The sequence below is a fragment of the Aquarana catesbeiana genome, linkage group LG02 (assembly GCF_042186555.1).
Source record: "Aquarana catesbeiana isolate 2022-GZ linkage group LG02, ASM4218655v1, whole genome shotgun sequence".
Taxonomy (NCBI): domain Eukaryota; kingdom Metazoa; phylum Chordata; class Amphibia; order Anura; family Ranidae; genus Aquarana; species Aquarana catesbeiana.
This window is the reverse complement of record NC_133325.1, coordinates 183,513,026-183,539,269: the sequence shown is the minus strand read 5'-3', so window position 1 is coordinate 183,539,269 and position 26,244 is coordinate 183,513,026. Positions and strand designations below refer to the sequence as shown.

At 41.7% G+C, this 26,244-nt stretch overlaps 1 protein-coding gene across 1 annotated transcript in view; it reads left to right on the top strand.

Annotated features, from left to right (window-relative positions):
• CS (citrate synthase) overlaps positions 1 to 26,244 on the top strand; it is a 57,729-nt gene that overhangs the window by 21,587 nt on the left and 9,898 nt on the right. The window contains exons 2-7 of the mRNA XM_073614004.1: positions 5,413 to 5,460; positions 5,586 to 5,693; positions 19,793 to 19,858; positions 19,947 to 20,078; positions 20,292 to 20,480; positions 25,113 to 25,312. Coding sequence (XP_073470105.1) covers positions 5,413 to 5,460; positions 5,586 to 5,693; positions 19,793 to 19,858; positions 19,947 to 20,078; positions 20,292 to 20,480; positions 25,113 to 25,312 — 743 coding nt within the window. The remainder of the gene's footprint in view (positions 1 to 5,412; positions 5,461 to 5,585; positions 5,694 to 19,792; positions 19,859 to 19,946; positions 20,079 to 20,291; positions 20,481 to 25,112; positions 25,313 to 26,244) is intronic.

Genomic DNA, 26,244 nt, shown 5'->3' with positions numbered 1-26,244 from the left:
TGTAGAACTGTCTTCTTATAAGTGTCTTGTATCTACTATTTTTTTTATGGCTGGTATTGTGAAATATCTAAAGGTTATGGTAACAAAATGCACTTTGGAAGATGAGTTGTTACAAGCGGTTTCATGTTTGTTTTACGGGACTGTGACCGGCACGTGAGATTCTCATACAAAAATCCCAAGGTCAAAGACTTATTAGCGTTGCCATTTGATTGTTCTAGGAATTTGCCATTAAACTTACACAGCAAAAGCTATTTCAGTGTAGTTCAAAAACCCTGGTTTTCCACATCTGATATCACTATGCATGTATTACTTTTTATATTTGAATTTTATATTTGATCTTTGAACACATAGGGGGAGATTTACTAAAACTGTAGCACTCAGAATCTGGTGCAGTTGTCCATGGTAGCCATTCAGCTTCTAACACCAGCTTGTTCAATAAGGCTTTCCTGGAAGCCGATTGGTTTCTCTGCAGAGCTGCACCAGATTTTACACACTCCAGTTTTAGATCTTCCCCATAGTGTTTTAAAGGAAATATTAAAATAATCAGTCTAACTGCATATACAACTTGACCATCTCAAGATCGTACTGTTTCACTACCTTTCTGCCCAGGCCATTTTTTTCAGTTTTCAGCACTGATGGACTTTGACAATTACTCAGGAATGCAACACTGTACCCAAAATATATTTTTATTATTTATTTGAGACAGAGCTTTCATTCGGTTCTTTTTAATCACTACTAGGTTTTTTATTTTTGCTATATAAATGGGGGGGGGAAGAGACTGAATGTTTTGAAGGGGAAAAAAACCCTTTAGTGTGTTTATAAAATCTTGCAAATTTTACAAAGAAATGTAGCAGAATATGTTTTGGCCTAAATGTATGAAGGAAATTTACCCAAATCCATGTATATTTAGTATTTGTGGAAGTTGGCATCTACAAACTATGGTGTGTGTGTATACAAACACCCCCAAAGCAGCCCTTTTTGGAAAGTAGACAGTCCAAGGTATTTAGTAAGAGGGATTTTTTTTTAATGAAGTAAGGAAGAATTTAAGAATTTAAATTTTTTTTTTTTTCTTCTCATTTTAACAAGTTGCTTCTCACACACATCATAGGCATACTTAAAATTGCGCACAAAAACAAATTCCCCCTATGCCTCCCAAGTATGGGGAATACCACATGTAATCATTTTTCACAGCCTAGCCACACAGAGGGCCCAAAATCCAAGGAGCCCCTTCAGGCACTCTGGGACATAATTACACGCCTAATTTTCTGGCTACCTATTGCGATTTTGGAGGCCCTGGAGCCTCCAGTGGACAGTGGAAACGCCCACAAAATGACCCCATTTTGGAAAGAAAACACTCCCATGGTGTTTTGTGAATGGCATAGTGAGTATTTAGATTTTTTTTTTTTTTTTTTTTTGCCATAAGTTTGTGTAAAATGCATGAAAGAACGTTATTTTATTATTATTTAAAGTGTTGTCGATAAGATCTTTCTTAAGATATAAGCTATAGGCATACTTGGAATTTCACCCCAAAACACTTTCTACTGCTCATCCCAAGTATAGTGACGTCACATTTGTGGGACTTTAACAGCCTAGCCACGTAGAGGGGCCCTAAATCCAAGGAGCACCTTTAGGCGTTTTAGGGACATGAATTACGCTATGCTTTGCAGGAATACAGGATCAATGCCTTTGCTACTGACAGAATGACAATCTGACAATCCCAGACCCAGAACTGTCAGATCATGTATAGATACGTGATCTGGCACAGAGCAGCCACCCTGCCACAGTATATCTACAGTGGGCGGTCATGAAGTGGTTAGAGTGATACTAAAGTCTTTGTTTTTTTTGTTTAACAATAATGAGCATGTTAAACTTACCTGCTCTATGCAGTGGTTTTGCACAAAGCAGCCCAGATCCTCCTCTTCTCAGGTCCCTCTTTGGCGCTCCTTGCGAGTGCCCCCAAAACAAGCAGCTCTTCTCATTGGCTCACTGACTTTGATTGCAGCTGGAGCCAATGGTGCCCGCTGTTGTGTCTACTGCTCACAGAAGGGTTTTTTATCTTAATGCATAGAATGCATTAAGAAAAAAAACTTCTGACACTTTGTGTGCTAAAACACCAGCATGTATGTTTGTTTAATCAGTTTTTAACAGCGTGTCAATTGTCTCCATGGTTATAACATTCTCTATGCAGTAGTCTTGTTCTGCATTAAATAAAATTGTACATTTAAATCAAAGGAACAGTTGTATATAGTAAATCATGTTAACTGCTGTACAGAACATTACTAGATGTAAACAATAAAACTACTGTGTAGAGCTGTCGGAGCACAATGCTGTCTGGAGAAAGTTTGCAGTATAAAATGCACTGGTAACTACTGTAAAATTAGGGCAACTAAGCTATCAAATCACATTAGGGGGATGAGAGGGTTTCTTTGGATGCAGCATGAATTGTCTTGTGCTGGTTTGCTGATTTTTGTGTCCACATATTAGAAATCCCTTTGTTTCCCTTCTTCAAACTAAGGTGTATGGGTTTTTGTGTGTGTGTGTTTTTTTTTTTTTTTTTTTTTTTTTGTCTGCTCTACTCTTTACTCTTTAAAAAAGGCACATAGAAATTAACGCTAATTTTTTAATTTAAATATACTATCATTTTCAGACCAAAAAATGACCTCTGCCTTAAGCATACATCAACAATTTAGTCTATTTTTTTAGTCTAGGCTTAAAGTGTTTATAAATGATCACCTTGTAATACAACCCATTCAGTTTTAAATCAAAATGAAAAGCAAAACATTTTTGTATAGATATTAAAAAAAAAAAAAAAAAAAAAAAAAGTATGTGTTCACATTCCCTCTGTTCTCAGCTGCATAAGAGCTGGGGGAGGAGAAGCAGCAGTTCCCATGAATGGCTGTGCAGCAGGGGCATGTCAGGACAAATCTGATCATTGGAGAAAAGCACTCGGAGTTCCCAGCATAGCTAGAGAACTGACCATGGTTTGTTCTTTTGCTTAGTGTGGTCAGTTTTTAATAGGAAAGCAAGGGGACTAGCAGGAACAGTGATTACACATAAAGGAAGCTATACAAAGAACAGGATACTTATTCATACTAGTACATGGTACAGCAGCCACTTATCAGGAATATGAAGTTTTGGGGTAACAAACGCTTTAAAAGAGAAGCGTGCTGTTGCTGCCCCTGCTGGCTCTGCAGTGAGAAATGAGCAGTCAAATGCCACCGATTGCTCAGTTCTCCCCCTCTGCTCTTAGAATTGTGACTGTCAGTCAGCGACTCTCTGCTCTCCCCTCCAGCACTCAGTGGAGCACTGGGCTGGTTCAGGCGCTCAGCAGATCACTTGACAGGCTGAGTCAGGTGTCGGTCCAGGGGCCTGGGTACATGCCGACTATTGCTGAGTCTGGACTGGACTGGCAGTGTGACATACGACTTCAGCCCACTGTCGGCTGAAAATGGGTCACAGGAGTGCAGAACGAAGTGTTACCTACAGGAGAAGTATAGCCAAAATCGCTTAGTTATACTTCTTTTAAACTGTGGATCTTTTTATCGTTCAGAATCCTTACTGTGAGCATGATTTATGATGGCTGAAATAGTGCAAGACCAATGCTGTATCCAAACTAGCTTAGTTATTCATCGATTGGAAGTTCCCAATAGGTAACCCTTCCTTTTTTTTTCTTTTTTTTTTTTTCTTTTTTTTTTGTTTGGTTTTTTGTTTTTGTTCTCAAACTACTGAATTCTCATTTGTACTACATAGTTTAGTTTTAGAACCATGACTTTTAAGAGGCCAATTGCAATATTAACAAAGGGGGATTTTCACATGCAGAATTGTATAGTTGAAAGCGATCGAGTATGTGGTGTGCAATCCCCTTCTGTAACCAGGCTTAACTGTACTTGGTAATGGCAGACCTCCCTCATTTTCCCATTCAGATCTACTTGTGTACAGCTGGGAGAAGGGGATTCAGCTTTTCCCTCTAATGCTGAAAGTTCCCCCCCCAAGTCACATGACTTGGGATGCCGGGGGAGGGGGGGGGGGGTCAGGCCTGGTTTCTCAGCAACATGCAGCAGGCACTATTCTTAGGAGATCACATTGGGAGAATTTATGGCCAGGACATTCCAGTCACATTGGCTACTTGCCAAAGAGGGTTTGTCAAGCTCTGGCCTAAATGATGTATCTGTTATGTCATAGCTTGGATCATTTAGTTCTATATAAAGTGGAATACAGGACAATGACCAGTAATATACAAAAGTGTGACATAAGCCTGATTTATTCTTTGCAGTTCTCATAACGAGCCTCCATCTCCTACAGATATGTGTACAGTGTGGTAGGTCAGAACTATCCTGAACTAAGGTACAGTAGTAGGGAAACCTGTCTGTATGAAGTCACCTGAGTTATGTGTAGTATGACTGATACTTGTAGGTGTGTGACAGCCGGCTAATCTCCCGGTTTGAAGCTGGTTGATGCAGATAGAACTAGCATTGTTTCCACAGAGCTGCTCCTGTGTTAGGTTTTATTGGAATGCTTGTGATATGTAAACAAGTTATCTATTTTGTATAAACTGAATTCTTACCAAGCCACTCGGCGTGCTGCAAACGAATAACCCGGTCTGGTATCCTAGTCACATTTCATCTCTGGTTCTGTAGCATTATTGTTCCAGGGCAGGGCTCAGTTTATATTTGATTAGCTATGCAGGCATGTTGCCTAGGTTTTCCATTAAATTAATACAGCCTTGTATTGTCAATGTACAGTACAGCTTATGGCCATGAATGAACTAGAATGTTTCAACTGGTTCACTTGTGTTAAAGTAGAACTAAAGGCAAAATGTTTTCTTATTTTGGATGGTGTGAGGAGGGTTATAACTCATGTAAAGTGTGTTTTTGTTTTTTGTTTTTGTTTTTTGTCCTTTCTTTTTGCCATTTGTGTCCAGTTAGGACTATTTCCCTTCACTTCCTGTCCCCTTGCCAAAACAGGAAATGGGAGAAAATCCCAGGGAATTCTGGTTGTCGCAAGAGCCAGTGTGCCCATTGGAAGATTTCCCCTCTATTTCTGTTCTAGGGACAACCCAAAACGTTGGATTTTCTTTTACTTATACTTTCAGTGATGATAAACAGGACAAATGAAGGTGAATCTCTGTGACAGGGGCACAGATGGCAATAAAAACTGACACAGGTTCTAATCCCTCTCCACTCTATCTGCTGCAGCTTGTATAGTATGTTTGGAGATTGGAAACTGCAGTTGGTGTTGCACTGCTTATACCATAGAGAATATGTTGCACATCTATGTTTATAGAGAATGTCCTTCCCTTGGGTTTTCTGTACTCATTATATAATCTCATTGGCAGGCAACAGTTTTATTTTCATTCAGTGTTGTCCAAGCATCTGAATAATGGGCACAATCTCTTCTTTTTTCTCTAAACAGAACACCCCTTGTGTTTTGATTGCTGCTCGACAAGCCAGCTCTTCCACGGTAAGCTCCTGCTCTTTTGTTTCCTGTGGGGTTGGACTTGGGCAGATTATTGGATGTAATTTATAATTCTCACTTGTTGCTTTTTCAGTATGTGCTGAGCTGTTTTTCTCACCCTATTTCTGTAGAGCCTAAAAGATGTCCTGTCAGATCTCATTCCAAAAGAACAGACCAGAGTCAAGAACTTCAGACAACAATATGGGAATACTGTCATTGGCCAAATCACAGTGGACATGGTAAGAGCATGCTAATGGGAAAGTGCTTACTTATGAAAGGGCGAGTAACTGAGTAATATTGTGTTTGTATCCATAGACGAGATGTGATTGTTGAGAATCAATCAGTGCGCTCTAGGGCTGAAACAACTAATCGATTAATCGACAACTAATCGATTATTAAATTAATCGATTACTATTTTCATAATTGATCGGCCAGTAACATAACAGGGTTAAAAAAACTAAAATGAGCCCTTTACAGTACAAAAAGAGCAAATGATCGCTACTGTAACTATGCTTTTTTTCAGCCGCTGCATATTTGGAAAGGGTCAGGGACTTTTTTTTTTAACACAAAACGGTGCTTTTTTGGTTCAATATACTTCAATGGAGAAGCTGCAGAAAAGCATGTAATGCGTTTTTGCAGCAATTTGTGTTTTTTAATCTGCCCAACAACAATTTGTCCAAAAAAAAATGCAAAATCATGTGCACAAGAAATCAAAACGCACAGCAAAATGCACTGCACAAATAGATCAAAAGCAAATTGCATAGGTGTGTACTGAGCCTTATGCTGGCCACATGGATCAATTTTCAGACGAGAATATTCATACGAAAAATCTTTGTACAGAGATGAAAGAATTTTTCATTTCATTAAATTTTCACTTGTATTTAACATTCTGCTTTGAAAACGAATGTAATTTCTGAATGAAAACCACATACTGTCTGAAAATTCCTATGACCAAGAAGTTTTCTATTTCCAAATTTTCCCATCACTGTGGTTGAAAATGAACGTCGATTTGACCTCACTAACGATTAGAAAATTGAACGAACGTTCTTAAAAAGACATTTTTTTGAAGGAAGACATTGTTTTTTAAATTTAAAAAAAAATTGATCACTGAGTCTGATATTTACCAGATTCACCCTTTAATATACTGTTAGAGGATATATACTGTATATACTATCTCTCCTCTAATAGTATATATACAGTATAACTCCTCTAATAGTATATACAGTATCTCTCTTCTGTCTGTTATTCTCAGAGTGGATTAGATATTTTGCTCCCTAACCATATAGTTGGTTATTCATATTTACTACTGCATAGAGATATTTAAGAATAAATTTCCTTTTTTGAACTTTACATATGAACTAAATTATACACCACACTTTTTTTTTTAAAGGTTATTAATCGAAATAATAATCGGCCAACTAATCGATTATGAAAATAATCGTTAGTTGCAGCCCTAGTGCGCTCCTGCTTTAATCAGCAGTACGAATGTTTTAAAGTTTGGTATGGTGCTGCAGTGGTATTTAAGACAGTAGCCATAGCAAACAATCAGTTATTTTTAAACTGTATCCTGTAATGTGCTCAGCATATTCTCTGTATATTTACCGCCTCAGATGACTTAAATCTGCACAGTAGATATTGAGCCCCCTTTCACACTGAGGCGGTTTTCAGGTGTTTTAGTGCTAGAAATAGCGCCAGAAAACCATCTCCCATTCATTTCAGTGTGACTTTTCACACTGTGGCTGTGCGCTTACGGGATGTTAGGAAAAGTCCTGCAAGCAGCATCTTTGGGGCGGTTTGGGAGGGCTGTATACAGCCCTCCCAAAATGCCCTGCCCATTGAAATGAATATCCAGCGCTTCCAAAGTGCCTGAAAAGCGCTTTGGAAGCGCCGCAACATTGGCGCTTTTACCCTCTTCGGCCACTAGCGGGGGTTAAAAGTGGCCAAAAAAAGCGCAGCTTAAACAGCGGTAAACTGAAGCTAAAACAAGCAGCGCTTTACCGCTTGGCGGCCCCAGTGTGAAAGGGGTCTTAAAGTTTTCTTGCAGATCCTCCACCATAGCCCACTTTTGAAGTATAACTTTTTTTTTTTTTTTTTTCTTCTTCTTAAAGACCTTTATGAGACTCAATAAAAAACTGATAGGCATACCCAGGGAATAAGTGCAAAAAGTCTTGTATATGTACATAGTAAAAATCATGTAATTTTAGGCAATTCATATTACGTCAAGGGACACCGCTGAGCAAGTCAAAGTGAGCCTCTCGCAGAATGCCTTTTTTTTTTTTTTTTTTTTTCAACAGTATTAAAAGGATTGGGGATTTGGAACCTAAGAGAAGCTGCCAGTGGCCACAGTGTAATTGCAGTGTTTCTCAACTCCTCAAGTCGCCCCAACGGGTCACATTTTCAGGCTTGCCATTATTTTTTGCACAGGTGATTTGATCGGTTTCACTGCCTTAGTATTTACCACAGCCGTTTCATCTGAGGGAAATCCTGAAAACATGACCTTTTGGGGCGCCTTGAGGACTGGAGTTGAGTTGGAGTTGGTGTATGGAATCTCCATTGGGGAACTTAACTACTTCCTGCCCGTAGAATATCATGACATCCTGGACTTTGAGTGGAGATATCTGAATGATGACTGCAGCTACAGGCATTATCCAGATATATTTTTTTTTTTTCCGCTGGAGATTCCTTCACATGTAAAAGCCATTAGCCTTACTTTTACAGGCTGGACGGGACAGCCCCTCTCCTGTCACCCTCCAGTGCTTCTTCAGGCTCGCCCGTGCGATTGGGGAGCTGCAGAATTAATCCCGGCGGTGGTTTACCATAGAGCTGGCTGGGACCAGATAGTCCCGGCCAACTCTGACCCTCGTCGTCATGACACTGCCTTTTTTTTTTTTTTTTTGCTGTTTACATCCCTTGTAATAGGAATAAAAGTGATCAAAAATAAAGGGAAAGTGTAAATGATTTTTTTCTTAAAGCACCACCATTCTCTCATGCTCACACGCAGAAGCGAACTCATACGTAGGTTGCGCCCAGATATGTAAACGGCGTTCAAACCACGCGTGAGGTATCACCGTGAACGTTGGAGCGAGAGCAATAATTCTAGCACAAGACCTCTAACTTTAAACTGGTAACTTTTTTAAAGAGTAGCCTATGGAGATTTTATAAGTACCAAGTTTTGGCTCCATTTTATGAGTGTGCGCAATTTTAACGCGTGACATGTTGGGTATCTATTTACGCATAAGATCATTCACGTTATGCAAAAAAATTAGGGTAAATATTGTTTTACTTGTCACTGCGCAAATACTGTGTGTCAGAAAAAATTGCAACGATCACCATTTTATTCCCTAGGATCTCTGCTAAAAAAGATATAGGTTTGGGGCTTCTGAGAAATTAGAAATTTTCGAGCAAAAAAAAGATGATTTTTACTTGTAGGAGAGGAATGCCAGAATTGGCCCAGTATGGAAGTGGTTAAACTAGATAATAGAGTTGGGGACTAAAAGGAAAGAGGAGGCAATAGGGAGCAAATAGATGAAGACTTTGAAACTTTTTAATAATCTATACAGGGTAGTATACCACGCTAAAAAAAGTAAAAATTTGATAAAAAATCAGCAGCGACAGAACATGTGATAAACCCATAGCAGTAGTAAATTAAAAACCAGAAAGTAGAACTAATCAAGGTGAGAATCAAAATTAAATATGCAATGAAGGGATAGTCTATTACTTATCCTTGAAAAAAGGCAATCAAGTGAAATTACATAGATCATAAAAATAAAATCTTGATAAAAATTCTGGAAAGTACATATTGGTGAAAGTCCACGTGATAAAGAAAAACTCCAATATAATTTTCTGAGGGGTTCCACTACCAAGAAACTTACAGATCCTCCTGTGACAATCGCCCTGTTAGTGGGAACTCTTAACAGATGATGTGGACCTCCTATTGCTAGTGAGGCCACATGTGCATGCAGGTAAACCTCTGCAGGGTAAGGTAATCCACCAAGCCTCTGGAGCTAGCTGAAGATCGGAAAGATTCCTTCAGGATACTCAACTCACATCTCACTTTGTCTTCTACATCACTGGGCATGATATCCCCATCCTTCCGGGAAGACTTGCAAAAATCAACTCTACCAGAGTCTACAGATTTCCCATGCATGCCAGAAACTGAAGATATCTGGTTCAGGTTGTCATTTTATTGCAAGAAAATTGGAGGATAGCACAGAACGTTTGTCATGTAAACAGAATGCAGGTGGTGGAAGGGGAACTGCTCCCCAAGTTCTTAGTTATAATAAACCCATCAGCTATACATTCCACTCTTACTCAACACTATACAGTTGGATGTAGATTATATACAGCTGGTTTCAGCTGTGACTTAGCCTAGGTTCACATTTGTGCGAACACAGACATTGCATTTGATTCGCACCCGCACTGCTGGGCCGATCGCATGCGATGTCTGTGCAATGCGAGTTCAGCCATGCAGTTGTATGGCTGAACTCGCATTGAATTTGCACAAAAAAGGTGCAGGGACTTTTTTCCCCTGTGTTCTCACCTATGCAATCTGATTCCAGTGCGAGTTCGAACTGCGATTTGTAAACCGATCTGGGGATGTCATTAACAATGTATTGACACCCGCAGCATTTCACAGAGGGCAGTGTGAACTGCCTGTGGGGGAGGCGATTCCCGCATCGCACAAGTGTGAACAGGGTCTAAATCGGACTCCATGCTGTACCAGTCCAATAAAACAGGTGACCATGGATGTTCGCTTTAAATTGATTAAAAGGCTATGTTTTCTATCAGCCAAAAAAATATTGGGCAATCTCATGTTCCTTTTGCAGTGATGCCCAAACCCAGTTTTAATGACTCGTGAGCAATGCATGCTTGCTTCCATGCCAGGCAGGGATACCTCTGAATAAAATAGAAATCTGTGTAAGGCCCCTTTCACACTTATACGACTTGTCCCACGATTTTGTACTCCAAAATCGTATGACAAGTCATTCTCCATGATTTTCAATGACTACCATTCATATTGGCACGACTTTAAGTCGTGCCGACTTGAAAGTAGTCCCTGCACTACTTTGGTCCAACTTCTATGCGAGTTGTACTCCATAGACCTCAATGTTAAACCATGAAGTAGCATGCAAGTCGTGCCTGAATAATATAGACACGACTTCAGTACGACTTTGTAAGCACAAGCCTGGCCTCGCTATTCGGGAAAGGAAAACTTTTCTTTCCTTTCCCGATGAACGACAGGCAGTGCTGACAGCTGTCTGGTATTAATCCAGAAGGGGAACGCCGCGCCAAGTTTTAAATGAAAAAACCGGCGTGGGTTCCCCCCCGGGGGCATACCAGGCCCTTAGGTCTGGTATGGATTGTAAGGGGAACCCCCTACGCTGAAAAATCGGCGTGGGGGTCCCCCCAAAATCCATACCAGACCCTTATCCGAGCACGCAGCCCGGCCGGTCAGGAATGGGGGTGGGGACGAGCTAGCGCCCCCCCCCCCTCCTGGACCGTACCAGGCCGCATGCCCTCAACATGGGGGGTGGGTGCTTTGGGGCATGGGGGGCGCAGTGCGGCCCCCCCACCCCAAAGCACCTTGTCCCCATGTTGATGAGGACAAGGGCCTCTTCCCGACAACCCTGGCCGTTGGTTGTCGGGGTCTGCGGGCGGGGGGCTTATCGGAATCTGGGAGCCCCCTTTAATAAGGGGGCCCCCAGATCCCGGCCCCCCACCCTATGTGAATGAGTATGGGGTACATGGTACCCCTACCCATTCACCTAGGGAAAAAAGCGTCAATAAAAAACACAGTACACAGGTTTTTAAAATAATTTATTAGGCAGCTCCGGGATCTTCTTCCGACTTCGGGGGTCCTTCTTCCGACTTCGGGGGTCCTCTTCCGACTTCGGGGGTCTCTCCGCCGTCTCCTCCCGGTGTCCGCATCTTCTGCCGGCTCCTCCGCTATCTTCTGCAGCTCAATTGCTAGCGGTGGTCCGGACTTCTGCCTTCTTCTTTTCTTCCAGAGATGTTGACACGACGCTCTCTCCAGCCAGAATGGTCTCTGTGCGCTCCGCAAGGGACTTATATAGGCGGTGACCCCGCCCCCTTATGCCGTCAGTCCCTGGGCATGCTGGGTCTGTGACGTTTTAGGAGGCGTGGTCACCGGGTGATGACCACGCCCCCTTATGACGGCACAGTCCCAGCATGCCCCGGCACAGTGACCTCATAAGGGGGCGGGGCCACCGCCTATATAAGTCCCTTGCGGAGCGCACAGAGACCATTCTGGCTGGAGAGAGCGCCGTGTCAACATCTCTGGAAGAAAAGAAGAAGGCAGAAGTCCGGACCACCGCTAGCAATTGAGCTGCAGAAGATAGCGGAGGAGCCGGCAGAAGATGCGGACACCGGGAGGAGACGGCGGAGAGACCCTCGAAGTCGGAAGAAGATCCCGGAGCTGCCTAATAAATTATTTTAAAAACCTGTGTACTGTGTTTTTTATTGACGCTTTTTTACCTAGGTGAATGGGTAGGGGTACCATGTACCCCATACTCATTCACATAGGGTGGGGGGCCGGGATCTGGGGGCCCCCTTATTAAAGGGGGCTCCCAGATTCCGATAAGCCCCCCGCCCGCAGACCCCGACAACCAACGGCCAGGGTTGTCGGGAAGAGGCCCTTGTCCTCATCAACATGGGGACAAGGTGCTTTGGGGTGGGGGGGCCGCACTGCGCCCCCCATGCCCCAAAGCACCCACCCCCCATGTTGAGGGCATGCGGCCTGGTACGGTCCAGGAGGGGGGGGGGCCGCTAGCTCGTCCCCACCCCCATTCCTGACCGGCCGGGCTGCGTGCTCGGATAAGGGTCTGGTATGGATTTTGGGGGGATCCCCACGCCGATTTTTCGGCGTAGGGGGTTTACCCTTACAATCCATACCAGACCTAAGGGCCTGGTATGCCCCCGGGGGGGGGGAACCCACGCCGGTTTTTTCATTTAAAACTTGGCATGGAGTTCCCCCTTATGATTCCTACCAACTACTGCATGTTTTCATTTGTTAATGCCAAAAACGTGGCAAAGTAGTACTGCTCCCAAATCGTGGTAAAATCGCGGCAAAATCGCGGTAAAATCGTGCGACTTTGAAGTCGTATAAGTGTGAAAGGGGCCTTGGGCCCCTTTCACACTGAGGCAGTTTTCAGGCATTTTAGTGCTAAAAATAGCGCCTGAAAACTGCCTCTTATGCCTCCCAAGTGTGAAAACCCAAGTGTTTTTCTCATTGGGGCAGTGCACTTGCGGGACGGGGAAAAGTCCTGCAAGCAGCATCTTTAGGGCGGTGTAGGAGCACTGTATAAAGCGCTCCTACACCGCCCCTGCCCATTGAAATGAATTGCCTTGCACCTTGAAAGAGCTTCGGAAGGGCCTCAACACGGGCGGTTTTAACCCTTACTTCGGCCACTAGAAAGGTGTGCCGCTAAAAATGAGTAAAGCGGTGCTTTACTGCCAAAGCGGCTGCAGTGTGAAAGCAGCCGCAGTGTGAAAGCAGCCTAAAAGAAAATTATCTCGTCTGTGAAGAGATCTAAAATGCATGGATTGTAGGGGTTTTGAGAACCAGAGTTTAGTAATCACTAACCAACCTGTACACTTCAGTAAGTCACTGCTGAAACCAGCTGTAAATAATCTATGTCCAACTGTATAGTGTGGAATGTATAGCTGATGGCTTTATGTATAACTAAGAGAACTTGGTGAGTAGATCCCCTTCCACCACCTGGATTCTGTTTACATGACACACGTTCTGTGCTAGCCTCCAATTTGCCTGCAATAAAATGACAACCTGAACCAGATATCTTTAGTTTCTGGCATGTGTGGGAAATCTGTAGAATCTGGTGCATAGAGTTAATTTTTGCAAGTCTTGCCAGAAGGATGGGGATATCGTGCCCAGTGATGTAAAAGACAAGGTGAGATGGGTATCCTGGAAGAATCTTTCCAATCTTCAGCTAGCTCCAGAGCCTTGGTGGATTACCTTACCCTGCAGAGGTTTACCTGCATGCACATGTGACCTTGCTAGCAATAGGAAGTCCACATCATCTGGTAAGAGTTCCCACTAACAGGGTGATTTGTCACAGGAGGATCTGTATACTTCCTGGTAGTGGAACCCCTCTGAAAAATGATTTTATTGGAGCTTTTCTTCATACATCACGTGGACTTTCACCTATATGTACTTTGCAGAATTTCTATCAATATTTATGATCTATGTCAGGGGTCTCTTATCTTTTTAAGCAAAGGGCCTGTTTATTGTCCTTCAAACTTTAGGGGGCCGGACTGTGGCCATAGGGAGTAAAAAATGTCCCAGCATCAGTGGGAGTAAAAAAATCCCCCCTCATTGGTGTCATTGGGCCCCATTGTTGGTGTAATTGGGAGGAATTGTGCTGCATCATTGGTGTCATTGGGAGGAACTGTGCCCCATCGTTGGTGTTGGTAAATAAAATAGCACCCCAAGGGCCGAATAAAAGCAAGCAAAGGAACGCATCTGGCCCACTGGGCTGCAATTTGGAGACCACTGATCTGTTATTTAACTTCATTGCCTTTTTTTCATTCTTTCAAGGATATGTAATGGACTATCCCTTGCGTATTTAATTTTGATTCTCACCTTGATTAGTGCGACTTTTTGGTTTTTAATAAAATCTATAGCGTGCTTCTGTTTTCTAGGAAGATAAATATTAGATTTTTTGTCCTTTTTCTGGCCAGCAGGTGGAGCCCTGGGATTGTTTTCACATGTTAACCAAACTAGTCAAGGAGCATACAGTGCATCTGGAAAGTATTCACAGCGCTTCACTTTTTCCACATTTTGTTATGTTGCAGCCTTATTCCAAAATTGATTAAATTCATTCTTTTCCTCAAAAGACTACAAACAATACCCATAACAATGTAAAAGTTTTTTTTTTTTTTTTTTTTTTTTCAATCTTTGCCAATTTATTATAAATAAAAAAAATCACGTACATAAGTATTCACAGCCTTTGCTCAATACTTTGTTGAAGCACCTTTGGCACCAATTACAGCCTCAAGTCTTTTTGAGTATAATGCTACAACCTTGGTACACCTGTTTTTGGGCAGTTTCTCCCATTCTTCTTTGCAGGACCTCTCGAGCTCCATCAGGTTGGATGGGGAGCGTTGGTGCACAGCCATTTTCTGATCTCTCCAGAGATGTTCATGAACATCTAAATGAACATTTAGCATCGTCCCGTAGTCACTCATTTGTTATAATGGCTGTGTGCTTAGATTCGTTGTCCTATTGGAAGATGAACCTTCCACCCCGGTCTGAGGTCCAGAGCGCTCTAGAGCAGGTTCTCATCAAGGATGTGTCTGTACATTGCTGCATTCATCTTTCCCTCAATCCTGAGTAGTCTCTCAGTTCCTGCTGCTGAAAAGCATCCCTACAGCATGATGCTGCCACCACCATGCTTCACTGTAGGGATTGTGTTGGCTAGGTGATGAGCGATGCCTGGTTTCCTCCAGACATGATGCTTGCTATTCAGGCCAAAGAGTTCAATTTTTGTTTCATTAGACCAGAGAATTTTGTTTCTCGTGCTCTGAGTGTCCAGGTGTCTTTTGGCAAACTCCAGACGGGCTGTCATGTGCCTTTTACTGAGGACCGGCTACCATGTGGCCACTTTACCATACAAGTCTGATCGCTGGAGTGTTGCAGAGATGGTGGTTCTTCTGGAAGTTTCTCCCCTCTCCACAGAGAAATGCTGGAGCTCTGTCAGAGTCACAATCAGGTTTTTGGTCACCTCCCTGACTAATGCCCTTCTCCCCCAATCGCTCTGTTTGGCTGCGTGGCCTGCTCTAGGTCCTAGTGGTTCCAAATTTCTTCCACTTACGGATAATGGAGGCCACTGTGCTTATTGGGACCTTCAATGCTGCATACATTTTTCTGTACCCTACCCCAGATCTGTGCCTCAATACAATCCTGTCTCGGATGTCTACAGACAATTCCTTGGACTTCATGGCTTGGTTTGTGCTCTGACATGCACTGTATACTGTGGGACCTTATATAGACAGGTGTGTGCCTTTCCAAATCATGTCCAATCAACTGAATTTACCACAGGTGGACTCCAATTAAGTTGTGGAAACATCTCAAGGATAAGTGGAAACAAGATGCACCTGAGGTCAATTTTGAGTGTCATGGCAAAGGCTGTGAATACTTATGTACATGGGATTCTTTTCGTTTTTTTAATTTTTAATAAATTTGCAAAGATTTCGAACCAACTTTTTTCACGTCATTATGGGTTATTGTTTGTAGCATTTTGAGGAAAATAATGCATTTAATCCATTTTGGAATAAGGCTGCAACATAACAAAATGTGGAAGAAGTGAAGCGCTGTGAATAATACTTTCTGGATGCACTGTATAAAGATTAACCAAAACCATTATAGATCCGCTTTATTAGATCAAGAAATGTTAACCAAAACCATTTTATTATATCAAGAAATGACAAGATCTAATATAAACCACCTACTTCTTTCCCCGCTCTTGACCTTATTATTCTGGCGCCCATCGACATCAAAGATGCATACCTCCATGTGCCTATTTCCTCGCTCACCAGTAATATCTACTTTTCAAGGTAGAAAATCTTCATTTTCAGTGTGTAGCTCTGCTTTTTGGTCTAGCTACTGCACCTTGAGTGTTTTACTAAGGTTCTGGCCCCTCCCCTAGCCAGATTAAGTGCCCAGGGTATAACTATTATAGTTTACCTAGACAATCTATTCTTGATAGACCAGTCGATAGCCTGCTTAGACCAAAGTATGGTCACCACATTCAACTACCTGGAATACCTAGATTGAATTCTCAACCTAGAAGAAATCTTCCTTAAAACCATGAAGAATGATAAAATACTTGGGTCTGATCATAGATACACCCAGAAAAGGGTATTCTTGTCACAGGCAAAGATCAGCGCCATTAAGGAACTGATTCAGGTGGTTGAAGCAAGATGAATTCTTCCATTCAGAAATAAATGTATAAAAACTAGTGCGCAAAAAAAAACCACAATGCGACCAAAAGGAAAATCCGAGACTGACGGTAAAATACCCGATAGAGAGCCGCCAACACAGATGGGTCCACTCAGCTCCCCCAGGATAAAATATTAAATAGGAATATGTGGCGCTACTCCATCAATCAGTATCAAACAAATAATCCGAAATCCCAACTAAATTCATCTAGGGTATAGGTTGAAATTGGTAGAATAAATTCCACCACATATAATCAATGCTAAAAAAAATGTAACTTTAGGGAAGATGTCACCATATAGGAGTGGATCAAAGAAGAGGTCAGTTCTATGGGGTGTAGAAGGGTGAGTAAATAACAATAATTAAAATACTCAATAAAATATAGACTGTCTCAATGCTCAAAAAAAAATAAATATATAAACCACCTCACATCAAGTGACAAATAAAAAGTAGACCTGTGAATAAAATGAACTGGCTTCCCAAAATGGCTGAACAGCAAAGATCCTTAATCATAAACTAAGTAAAACAATGTAACACACGTGCCAGCTGAAGATCAAATATTTTCTAGTGCTGATAACAAAATAAATAAATCATATAAGTGAACCAAAATGGACTAGTATAAAGTGCAAAAATACAGCAATACAGTATCCTATCGGCTTGGAACAAAAGGGTTCAAGCTCTAGATTTCCCAATGTGTCTGACTCCAAAGGTGTGCTGGAGCCTCAGTTTATGGTGAATAACCAAAAATCTGAAAAGGGGAAAATCCTTCCTTCAGTTACCTGGGAAGTGGTAACCACATATGCCAACCTTTTTTGGTTTGGGGAGCAGTCCTGGAAGAAGCAACTGTCCAAGAGAAATGGCCTTGCCCATTAACATTCTAGAAATTTGGGCAGAGCTCTTGGTCCTGAGGGCCTGTACGTTCAGTTTACGGAATTGTCCTGCCAGGATTCAATCCGACAATGCCACAGCAATGGCCCATATCAATCACCAAGGGGGCACAAGAAGTGCTGCCCAGAGAGAGGTGAATCATTTCCTATCTTGGGCAGAAAACAATGTACTTTGCCTATCGGCAGTCTTCATTCTAGGAATAGAAAATTGGCAGGCGGACTACTTGAGTCACCAGCAGTTGTTCCCGGGAGAATGGTTCCTTCACCCTGATATCTTCCTGTCAATATTTAAAAGATGGGGGATCCCAGACATAGATCTGTTTGCATCCAGGTTCAACAAAGAAATCGACAACTTTGTGTCAAGAACAAAGGATCCGCTAGCATGCAACAAATGTCTTGCTATTCCCGAGGAATCGGTTCTCGCTGATTTATGCATTCCCTCCTATTCTGCCTGCGTCCACGACTTCTTCGCAGGATCAAGCAGGAAGGGAAGTCAGTGATTCTTGTGGCCCCCAGCGGGGCCCAGGAGATCTTGGTATGTAGAGATCGTAAAGATGGTGGTAGAGGACCCATGGACCCTTCTGTCACGGCCAGACTCTCTCTCGCAATGTACGGTATTCCATCCTACTTTACAAATGCTAAATTTAACGGTTTGGCTATTGAGACCCACATTCTGAAGAAGCATGGGCTGTCAGGTTCAGTGGTGTCTACTCTGGTTAATGCAATGAATCCGGCCTCCAGAATCATATTATAGAGTCTGGAAGGTGTGTGAATCCAGGGGTTGGCACCCCAGGAAGTATGTCATAGGTAGAATCCTTGACTTTCTACAGATGGGATTAGAAATAAAGCTGGTCTTGAGTACTATCAAGGGCCAGGTTTAGGCCTTATCTGTATTAATTCAGCGACCACCTGCTTCACACTCTTTGGTTCGTAGCTTTATTCAGGGGGTAACATGGCTTAATCTTTCGGTTAGGTCACCCCTGAACCCTTGGGACTTGAATTTAGTCCTGTTGGCATTACAGAAACAGCCTTTTCAGCCGATACGACATATTCCCTTGGTCCTTTTGACAAGGAAACTAGTTTTTCTGGTAGCCATATCTTCTGCAAGAAGGGTATCAGAGTTGGCTGCTCTTTCTTGTAAAGAGCCATATTTAATTGTTCTCAAGGATAAGGTTGTATTGTGCCCTCATCCTAATTTTCTACCGAAGGTAGTGTCAGGTTTTCATTGAGCCCGGGTTCACACCTATGCGAATTAGATGTGCATTTCCACACATCTAATTCGCATAGTAGGAGAATGTGACTGGCTCCCTATGGAGCTGGTTCACATATCTCCGGGGTGGCTGCGGAGTGCACTGCACAAAAACACTGTGCGTCTTTGGCTCCGTTTCAGGGCCAAATTCAGGCATAGAACCGGCCCTGATTCGTCCCTGAAACGGGGAACAGGGACGCACAGCGCTCCTGTGTGATCCGCAGCCCAGTATAGTGTGAACCCGGGCTTAAACCAGGATATTGTTCTACCTTCATTTTTCCCAGAACCCTGTTCTGTGGGAAAAAAAGTCACCACGTTCTCTTGATGTGGTGGGAGTAGTCAAAATCTATTTGAAGGCGACTGCTCAGATTTGAGAAACGGATGTTTTGTTTGTGTTGCCTGAAGGTCCCAAAAGAGGAAGGCAGCATCGAAATCTACTATTCCTAAATGGATTCGACAAGTGATTGTTCAAGCTTATGGTTTAAAGAGGAAAGTTCCACCTTTTCATATTAAAGCACACTCCACCAGTACTTCCTGGGCAGTGCATCACCAAATCTCCATGGCTCAAATCTGCAAGGCCGCAACTTGGTCTTCAGTCCATACATTTACCAGATTCTATCAAGTAGATATAAAAGGTCTTAAGGATATTGCCTTTGGGTGCCGTGTGCTGCAGGCAGCAGTATAAATCCTCTGGTCTCATGGTGCCCTACTTTTGTTGTCGCCCTCCCTTCAGTTGACATTGCTATGGGACATCCCATATAGTAACTACTGCTCTGTGTCCCGTGATGTATGATAAGAAAATAGGATTTTTATAACGGCTTACTTGTAAAATCCTTTTCTTTGAAGTACATCATGGGACACAGAGGTCCCTCCTTTCTTTCTGGTATACACGTGTATTACTTTGCTACAAAAACTGAGTTACTCCCAGTAGTCGGAGGGGTTATATAGGGAGTGGACTTCCTGGCTCAGGTTGTGCCAGTGTCCGTCCACCTGAAGGTGGCCTATAACCACATAGTAACTACTATGACTCTATGTCCCGTGGTGTACTTCAAAGAAAAGGATTTTACAGGTAAGCTGTTATAAAAATCCTATTTTTGTTTGACGTGCTTGACAAAAAGAGCTATATTTTTCCCTTTTTGACCTGCAAACCTATATATTTATGAATTCCTTAAAAAAAAAAAAAAAAATCCAGGTTATTTTTGCTTAACTCAACCTGTTTTTCTTTAGGTGTATGGTGGCATGAGGGGCATGAAAGGATTGGTCTATGAAACGTCTGTTCTTGATCCTGATGAGGTGAGAATAGGGTCCAACTTCCACCAAGTTCAGTTTTTTTTTTTTTTTTTTCTTCCCTCCAGTCCTTATTTATAAATTGTTTTTCTAGGGTATTCGCTTTCGTGGCTACAGCATCCCCGAATGTCAGAAGCTGCTACCCAAGGCTCCAGGAGGAGCAGAGCCACTGCCCGAGGGACTCTTCTGGCTCTTGGTTACAGGAGAGGTTCCCAGTCAGGAGCAGGTAAATGTGGAGCACCTTTTCCCGTAATTATAGTTCAAATGATTTGACTTTGATCAGGTGCTGCACCCTGCAGTATAAAGAGTTTGTAGGCACAGTGTTGCTTGTCAGACTTTTACATCTTCAATGCATTAGCATTTCCTTGGTTTTTTTATGCTGGAAAATATTTTCCCAGCTCTGAGTAGTAATTTATGTAAACTTTTTTTTCTTTGCTAGGTGAACTGGATCTCCAAAGAATGGGCAAAAAGAGCTGCCCTGCCTTCACATGTAGTAACCATGTTGGACAACTTCCCCACCAATTTGCACCCCATGTCTCAGTTTAGTGCTGCAATTACAGCACTAAACAGTGAAAGCAATTTTGCTCGGGCTTATGCAGAAGGCGTCCACAGAACCAAGTACTGGGAGGTGAGTGCTTTGCCAAATATAGTAAAGAGCTGCTGCAGAGACAATTTAAGTAGAGTTGTCCAGAGGTTTAAATTTCGATCTCTTGTAACTAATGTGCGTTTTTTGTTTTGTTTTTTTCTCCATGTAACAATGTTGCCTTTAAAGCTAGTCATTTATATTTTCTTTATAGCAGTTAATACACTTTAAACATTACATATGCTGGCCGAATATACTTTATACCTTTTTTTAGTTAGCATTTTAAATTTCTTTTAAAAACCAGGCAGGGGGGCTACTAGTACACTCTTGCTTTTACTGGCGCCTTATATTGAAGGGATAAAACTCATAAGAGGTGCCTCAACATTAAAATTGCTGCCCATGGTTAGTTCAGAAATGTTAATATAAGCATTAAAAAAATATAAAAATAAACGTAAGGTTTTTTTTTTTGTTTTGTTTTTTTCCCCACACAGGGAACACTCTACCTGCAATCCACTTGCTCAGCACAGAATCTGTGTGCTGATCCTTGCTGAGCAGGCAGATGACAGGTCCATGTACACGAACACAGCCTGCTCTCCTCTCTGGGCAGTCTGCTGTAAATGAACTGCCTGTCCGTTTACACCCATCTGCAGTCTGATCCGTCGTCCGACTGTTTTTAATGTATCAGATTTGATGAAGGTGGGTGTAAACGAACACATGTCCGTTTACACCTATCACTCCATAGAGGAGAATAGAGGTTCCGATCGGGTCCGCTTGATAAACAGGCAAGCGTACCCGATCAGAAAATTCATGTGAAAGGCCTTACAAAGACCTTTTTTTTTGGAGGATGACCACTCCAAAAAATAAACGGAACACCAGGGAAATGGTTTGTTTTTATATCCAATCTTCCACTTCATATTTTAGCAGTGTTTGGCCCTTTATTGCTCTTCCAGCTTTGTACCTTTTTAGTCTTTAATGTCAGGAGAATGTCCTTGCATCACCTTTTGCCAAAACTTTAGTTATGTTGATAAAGAAGGGGCTAAGAATTTCCATCTATGCTGTCTGTTCTACACCCATCAATGTCCTTGGCTAAGTGACAGTTCTGTTAAACGTTCACACTGAGCTTAGTTATGTTGTACTGAACTGGGAGTCCTGAGTGTCGGCATGCTGCACTTGCATTAAGGTAAATGCAGTGCTGGGAAGGCAAAGGACATTGTAAACGTGAACCGGTTAGAGTCACTCGTGACTTTCCAGTGTCAGCCAGACCTTGAGTTCTCACAGAAACCATCTCTTCCACATGCCTGTGTATTCTTGCTCCATAAAGGTCATGCAGGGTATGTAATGTATTTGCTGGGCACCAAGCTTGACGTATTCAATGCTGGATAACATGACACTGTTCTAAAAAGGACACATGGAAACTGCTGTAACTTTGTACAGTGAACACAATGTAGAAGCAGTCCAGAATGTGAGGTCAAAGCATTACCTAATAATTGGATTTCTTTGAGCCAGTTGACTTTCCCTTTCACCTATTTATTTTTTATATACCTTTTTGTTATATTTATAAAAAAAAAAAATGTATAGTCAGAGGGAATGAAATAAAATCTTTGTCAAGTCTGACATATTGAACTGAACTCTGCTGCTTCTGAAGCTGTGTAGGAAAGATGGCCACAAAGATAAAATAAGTGTACTTCTATTTCTAGGGAGAGTGTGGTGTATTTTTAGTGGACTTATATTCTGAAGAGTTGTTGCATTTTTAAGGTATTTTTGTATATGATTTTTACATACCTACTCCTCTTCTATAGCTAACCCCTTCATGCCTAAGGGTAAAACAAATGTTCATGCCTAAGCACAATTTTGACATATGTTAGTAAACACATATCATCACAATTACTTTGTCCATCCAGGTGAATTTTACCTTTTTTTTTTTTTTTTTTTTTTTTTTTTTAGGACAAATTGGGCTTTCATTTGATAGTAAATGGTTATGTATATCTCCTGGCCCAGAATAGTAAATATATATTTTTAATTTAGCTGTATATTTCTTGTTACAACCATAACCTACCACCAAAGAACAATCCAAAATAAATTCTCCTACTCCTGACAATCGCAGCGATGCCACATAACTATTTTAGCAAAAGTATTGGGACGCCTGCCTTTACACGAACTTTAATGGCATTCCAGTCTTAGTCCATAGGGTTCAATATTGAGTTGGCCCACCCTTTGCAGCTATAACCGCTTCAACTCCTCTGGAAAGGCTGTCTATAAGGTTTAGGAGTGCGTCTATGGGAATTTTCGACCATTTTTCCGAATCGTCTTTGTGAGGTCAGGCACTGATGTGGACGAGAGAGCCTGGTCCCACAGTCTCCACTCTAATTCATCCCAAAGGTGTTCTGTCGGGTTGAGGTCAGGATTCTGTGCAGGCCAGTCAAGTTCCTCCACCCCAAACGCACTCATCCATGTCTTTATGGAACTTTCTATCATTCTGCCCCCTTTTAACACTGAAAACATCAGCCACACAGGGAATGTATTTTCATGAGTCCACCATCTTGTTGGGGTACATTTTGTAAAGCAGTGAATGTGGCATTCATCAAATATTTACAAGTGGTGAACTAGTCACGGTCATGTAAAGATCATGAACTTGGAACATTCACATGCAGTACATTTTTCATGTATGTCAGATTTACTGCTTTATAAACGCCATAAACTTACTTTGCCATAAGGGTCACATTTTCATATATAATTATATACCGGGGTCACTAAATGGCAGACTGAAGACTGGAATGAGTGACAGACCTGTCATTGCGGCCGCAACTTAGTAGCTGGGTGTAGTCTCCCGTCTGGCTGCGCTGTCATCCTCACAGCGGTGCAGGGGACAGGAGGTGTTGCAGATCTGGACAAAGAGAGCAATAGTTTTTTCAAATTAACAAGCCGTGATCACTTGCTTGTTAACATAATAGATCACATAAATATATATTGTACTGTCACCACAGAGTGGCACTGTGGACAGTACAATTAATGGTACACCATGCCATATCCTAATTGGTTATACAGAAATAATGAGTAGAAAAAATGGACTTTGCACACATAGTTTTCATTATATAAAAAAAATCTAAATCAAGGGGCTTTATTTGCCTCCATATCATTTTAAAATATATAATATGGGACAAATAAAGCCCCTATCACATAGTGCTTGAAGTAAATAGACGCTTTGGGGGTTTTTTTTATTCTCCTTGAAAAGGCTCACTGTAGGGCTGCAAAGACTCAAAACCCACAGATGCCAAAAGAGCTATGATAAGACTATCTCCAGAAGAAGCGTGTCCAGAGCGTGAAACTAGTCGATAAAATGATCGTATATGCACATACATGGGTATTTCCCCTTTGAAAGGGTTCATTAGTCAAGCTGTAGGAATTAGTCACAACTCGTCAACCTGATCTGGTAGGTTCCCTTTGAACCCCAGATTATATGGTTGGTCACCGAGACATGTTTTTAAAACACTTTCACTTTGTATATTTTTTTTTATCTTTGTCCCTGAAAAGTCCATTTTTTTTTTCTACTCTTTATTTCTGTTAACCTAACAGGTTGGGTAGGTCCCCACTGTCTGTCCAGACCTGCAGCGCCTCCAACCCCCTGCCCTGTTGTGAGGATAACCATGGCAGCTGGGCGGGAAACCCAGGAGAGTACACTTAGCTGCTAAATGCCTCTGCCCTGCCATAAGCAGGACTGTGCATAAGAGGCTTCCATTGAAAGGGGACACTCTGATGTGAAGGGGGACTGCAACCTAAAGAGGCACTGTGATATGAAGGTGACTGCAGTGTGAAGAGGCACTGAGGACATTGGGGCTGAAATGTGATGTAAAGGAGCGGGCTATGGTGTGAAAGATAGGCTGAAGATGCTGATGTAAAGGGGAGCAGTGATGTGTTATAGCACAAAAATGAGATTTGGACCTCCTGCAGGAAGAAAATTTTATTGATTAGACCTCCGTAAATTTTAATTCAAGACTCCTATACTACACCATACATGGTAACAAGGTTTTAAGAACATGAACATATTGCTAATTATAGCACATTGATCTTTTGCACCTACAACTTAAAAAAAAAAAAAAAATTTGAAAGACTAATCACTTCAATACCAACATGTTACACCCCTTCCTTTCCAGGCCATTTTTAAGTTTGCAGTGGCATGATAGTTGGCAATTACTTCATCTTTCAGCACTGTAGTCAAATTCATTTTATATATTTTTGAGACCTATACCTTTTGGTAGTATTTCATAATCACTAGGTTTAATTTTTGCTATAAAGAAAACTAGAAGAAGAATTTTGAAGAAAAACTGTTTCCCTTATAAAACACAAAATACACTGCTAGGACAGTACAAGCACCCCAAAAATTATCCCATTTTTGAAAAGTAGACACATAAAGGATCTTTTTTGCCGTTTTTTAAACTTCCAAAAAAAAAAAAAAAATGTTGGTATTTTGAGCTGGTTAAATGTGCTTGGCCTTTAAAAGTTGCCCTCTGAAGTCAATTGAATGTCTTCCTTTTTTAGTGGAAGAGTGCAAAAAATGGCTCTGGTAGTGATAGGGTTAAAGGGATAAAATGTGTGGAAGTATGTACTGCAGAGATGTACTGCATAGTATTTTTTTTTGTTCTTGCATACACTTAACTATTTGTTTTTCTTTGCCTGCAGCTCATATATGAAGACTCAATGGATCTGATTGCTAAACTTCCTTGTATTGCTGCTAAGATCTACCGTAACCTTTACCGAGAAGGAAGCAGCATTGGTGCCATCGACTCTAATCTGGACTGGTCACACAACTTCACCAACATGTTGGGCTACACAGACGCACAATTCACAGAGCTTATGAGGCTGTATCTCACAATCCACAGGTATATGGTGGCTTATACTGTTTTTAATTGTGAAAAGCCTTCTGATCTCTCCTTGAAATGTTGCACTGAGCTTGTCAGATAATTGTAGGAAGTAGTGAGGAAACACTTGTGTGAAGGAAGCTGATGAAGTCGTCTGACTTCTTTTTTTTTTTTTTTAATGCAATACTCAGATCTTTCTTTGGTATATACAGTGTTGTATATAGTTTGTATGACACCTGAATATAAAGTATTTTTTATTGAACTTTTTTACCCAGAGTTACAGAACGGTACATTGAATGACGCCTGGAAATGTTATGGTGTTTGAGACTTCAAAGTATGTACTTGTGTACATTTTTAGTTCTGCACAGAAAAGAGAATGCAGGACAGCTTGGAATACTTTGCTGACAGAATGCTAGAGACTGGCCTACCACTCTGAGCAAAATACTGTGCAGCATTACCTGACTGCAGTACTTTAGTCTCTAACAAATGATTTATAAACCCTAAGGTTTTTTAAGGGCTGGACTTTTACACATTCATGAAGGGGACCTGTTGGGATGGGAGAGGGGGGCAAGATAATTGTGTGTTCTAATTCAAACCACAATCAGTGCAGCACAAAAAAGTCCATACATTTTTCACAAATCCTTTAGAGAAATAATATTAAAAGCTTCAAGTATATGCCACTGTGAAATACCAGTGTACAATAAAACATGCAGGTGTGATGAGTGAGTCCATCCCGTCCACCACAAGTAATAGCAGGTGTGATGAGTGAGTCCATCCCGTCCACCACAAGTAATAGCAGCCTCTCACCTCCCTGATTTGACCTAAAGGGTCAAAAAGCCTTCCACCACACTGGTGGGATATTTCACAGTGGCATATATACTTGGAACTTTTAATAATATTTTCTCTAAGGCTTTATTTGTGAATCATTTATGGACTTTTTTTTTGCGTTTGAC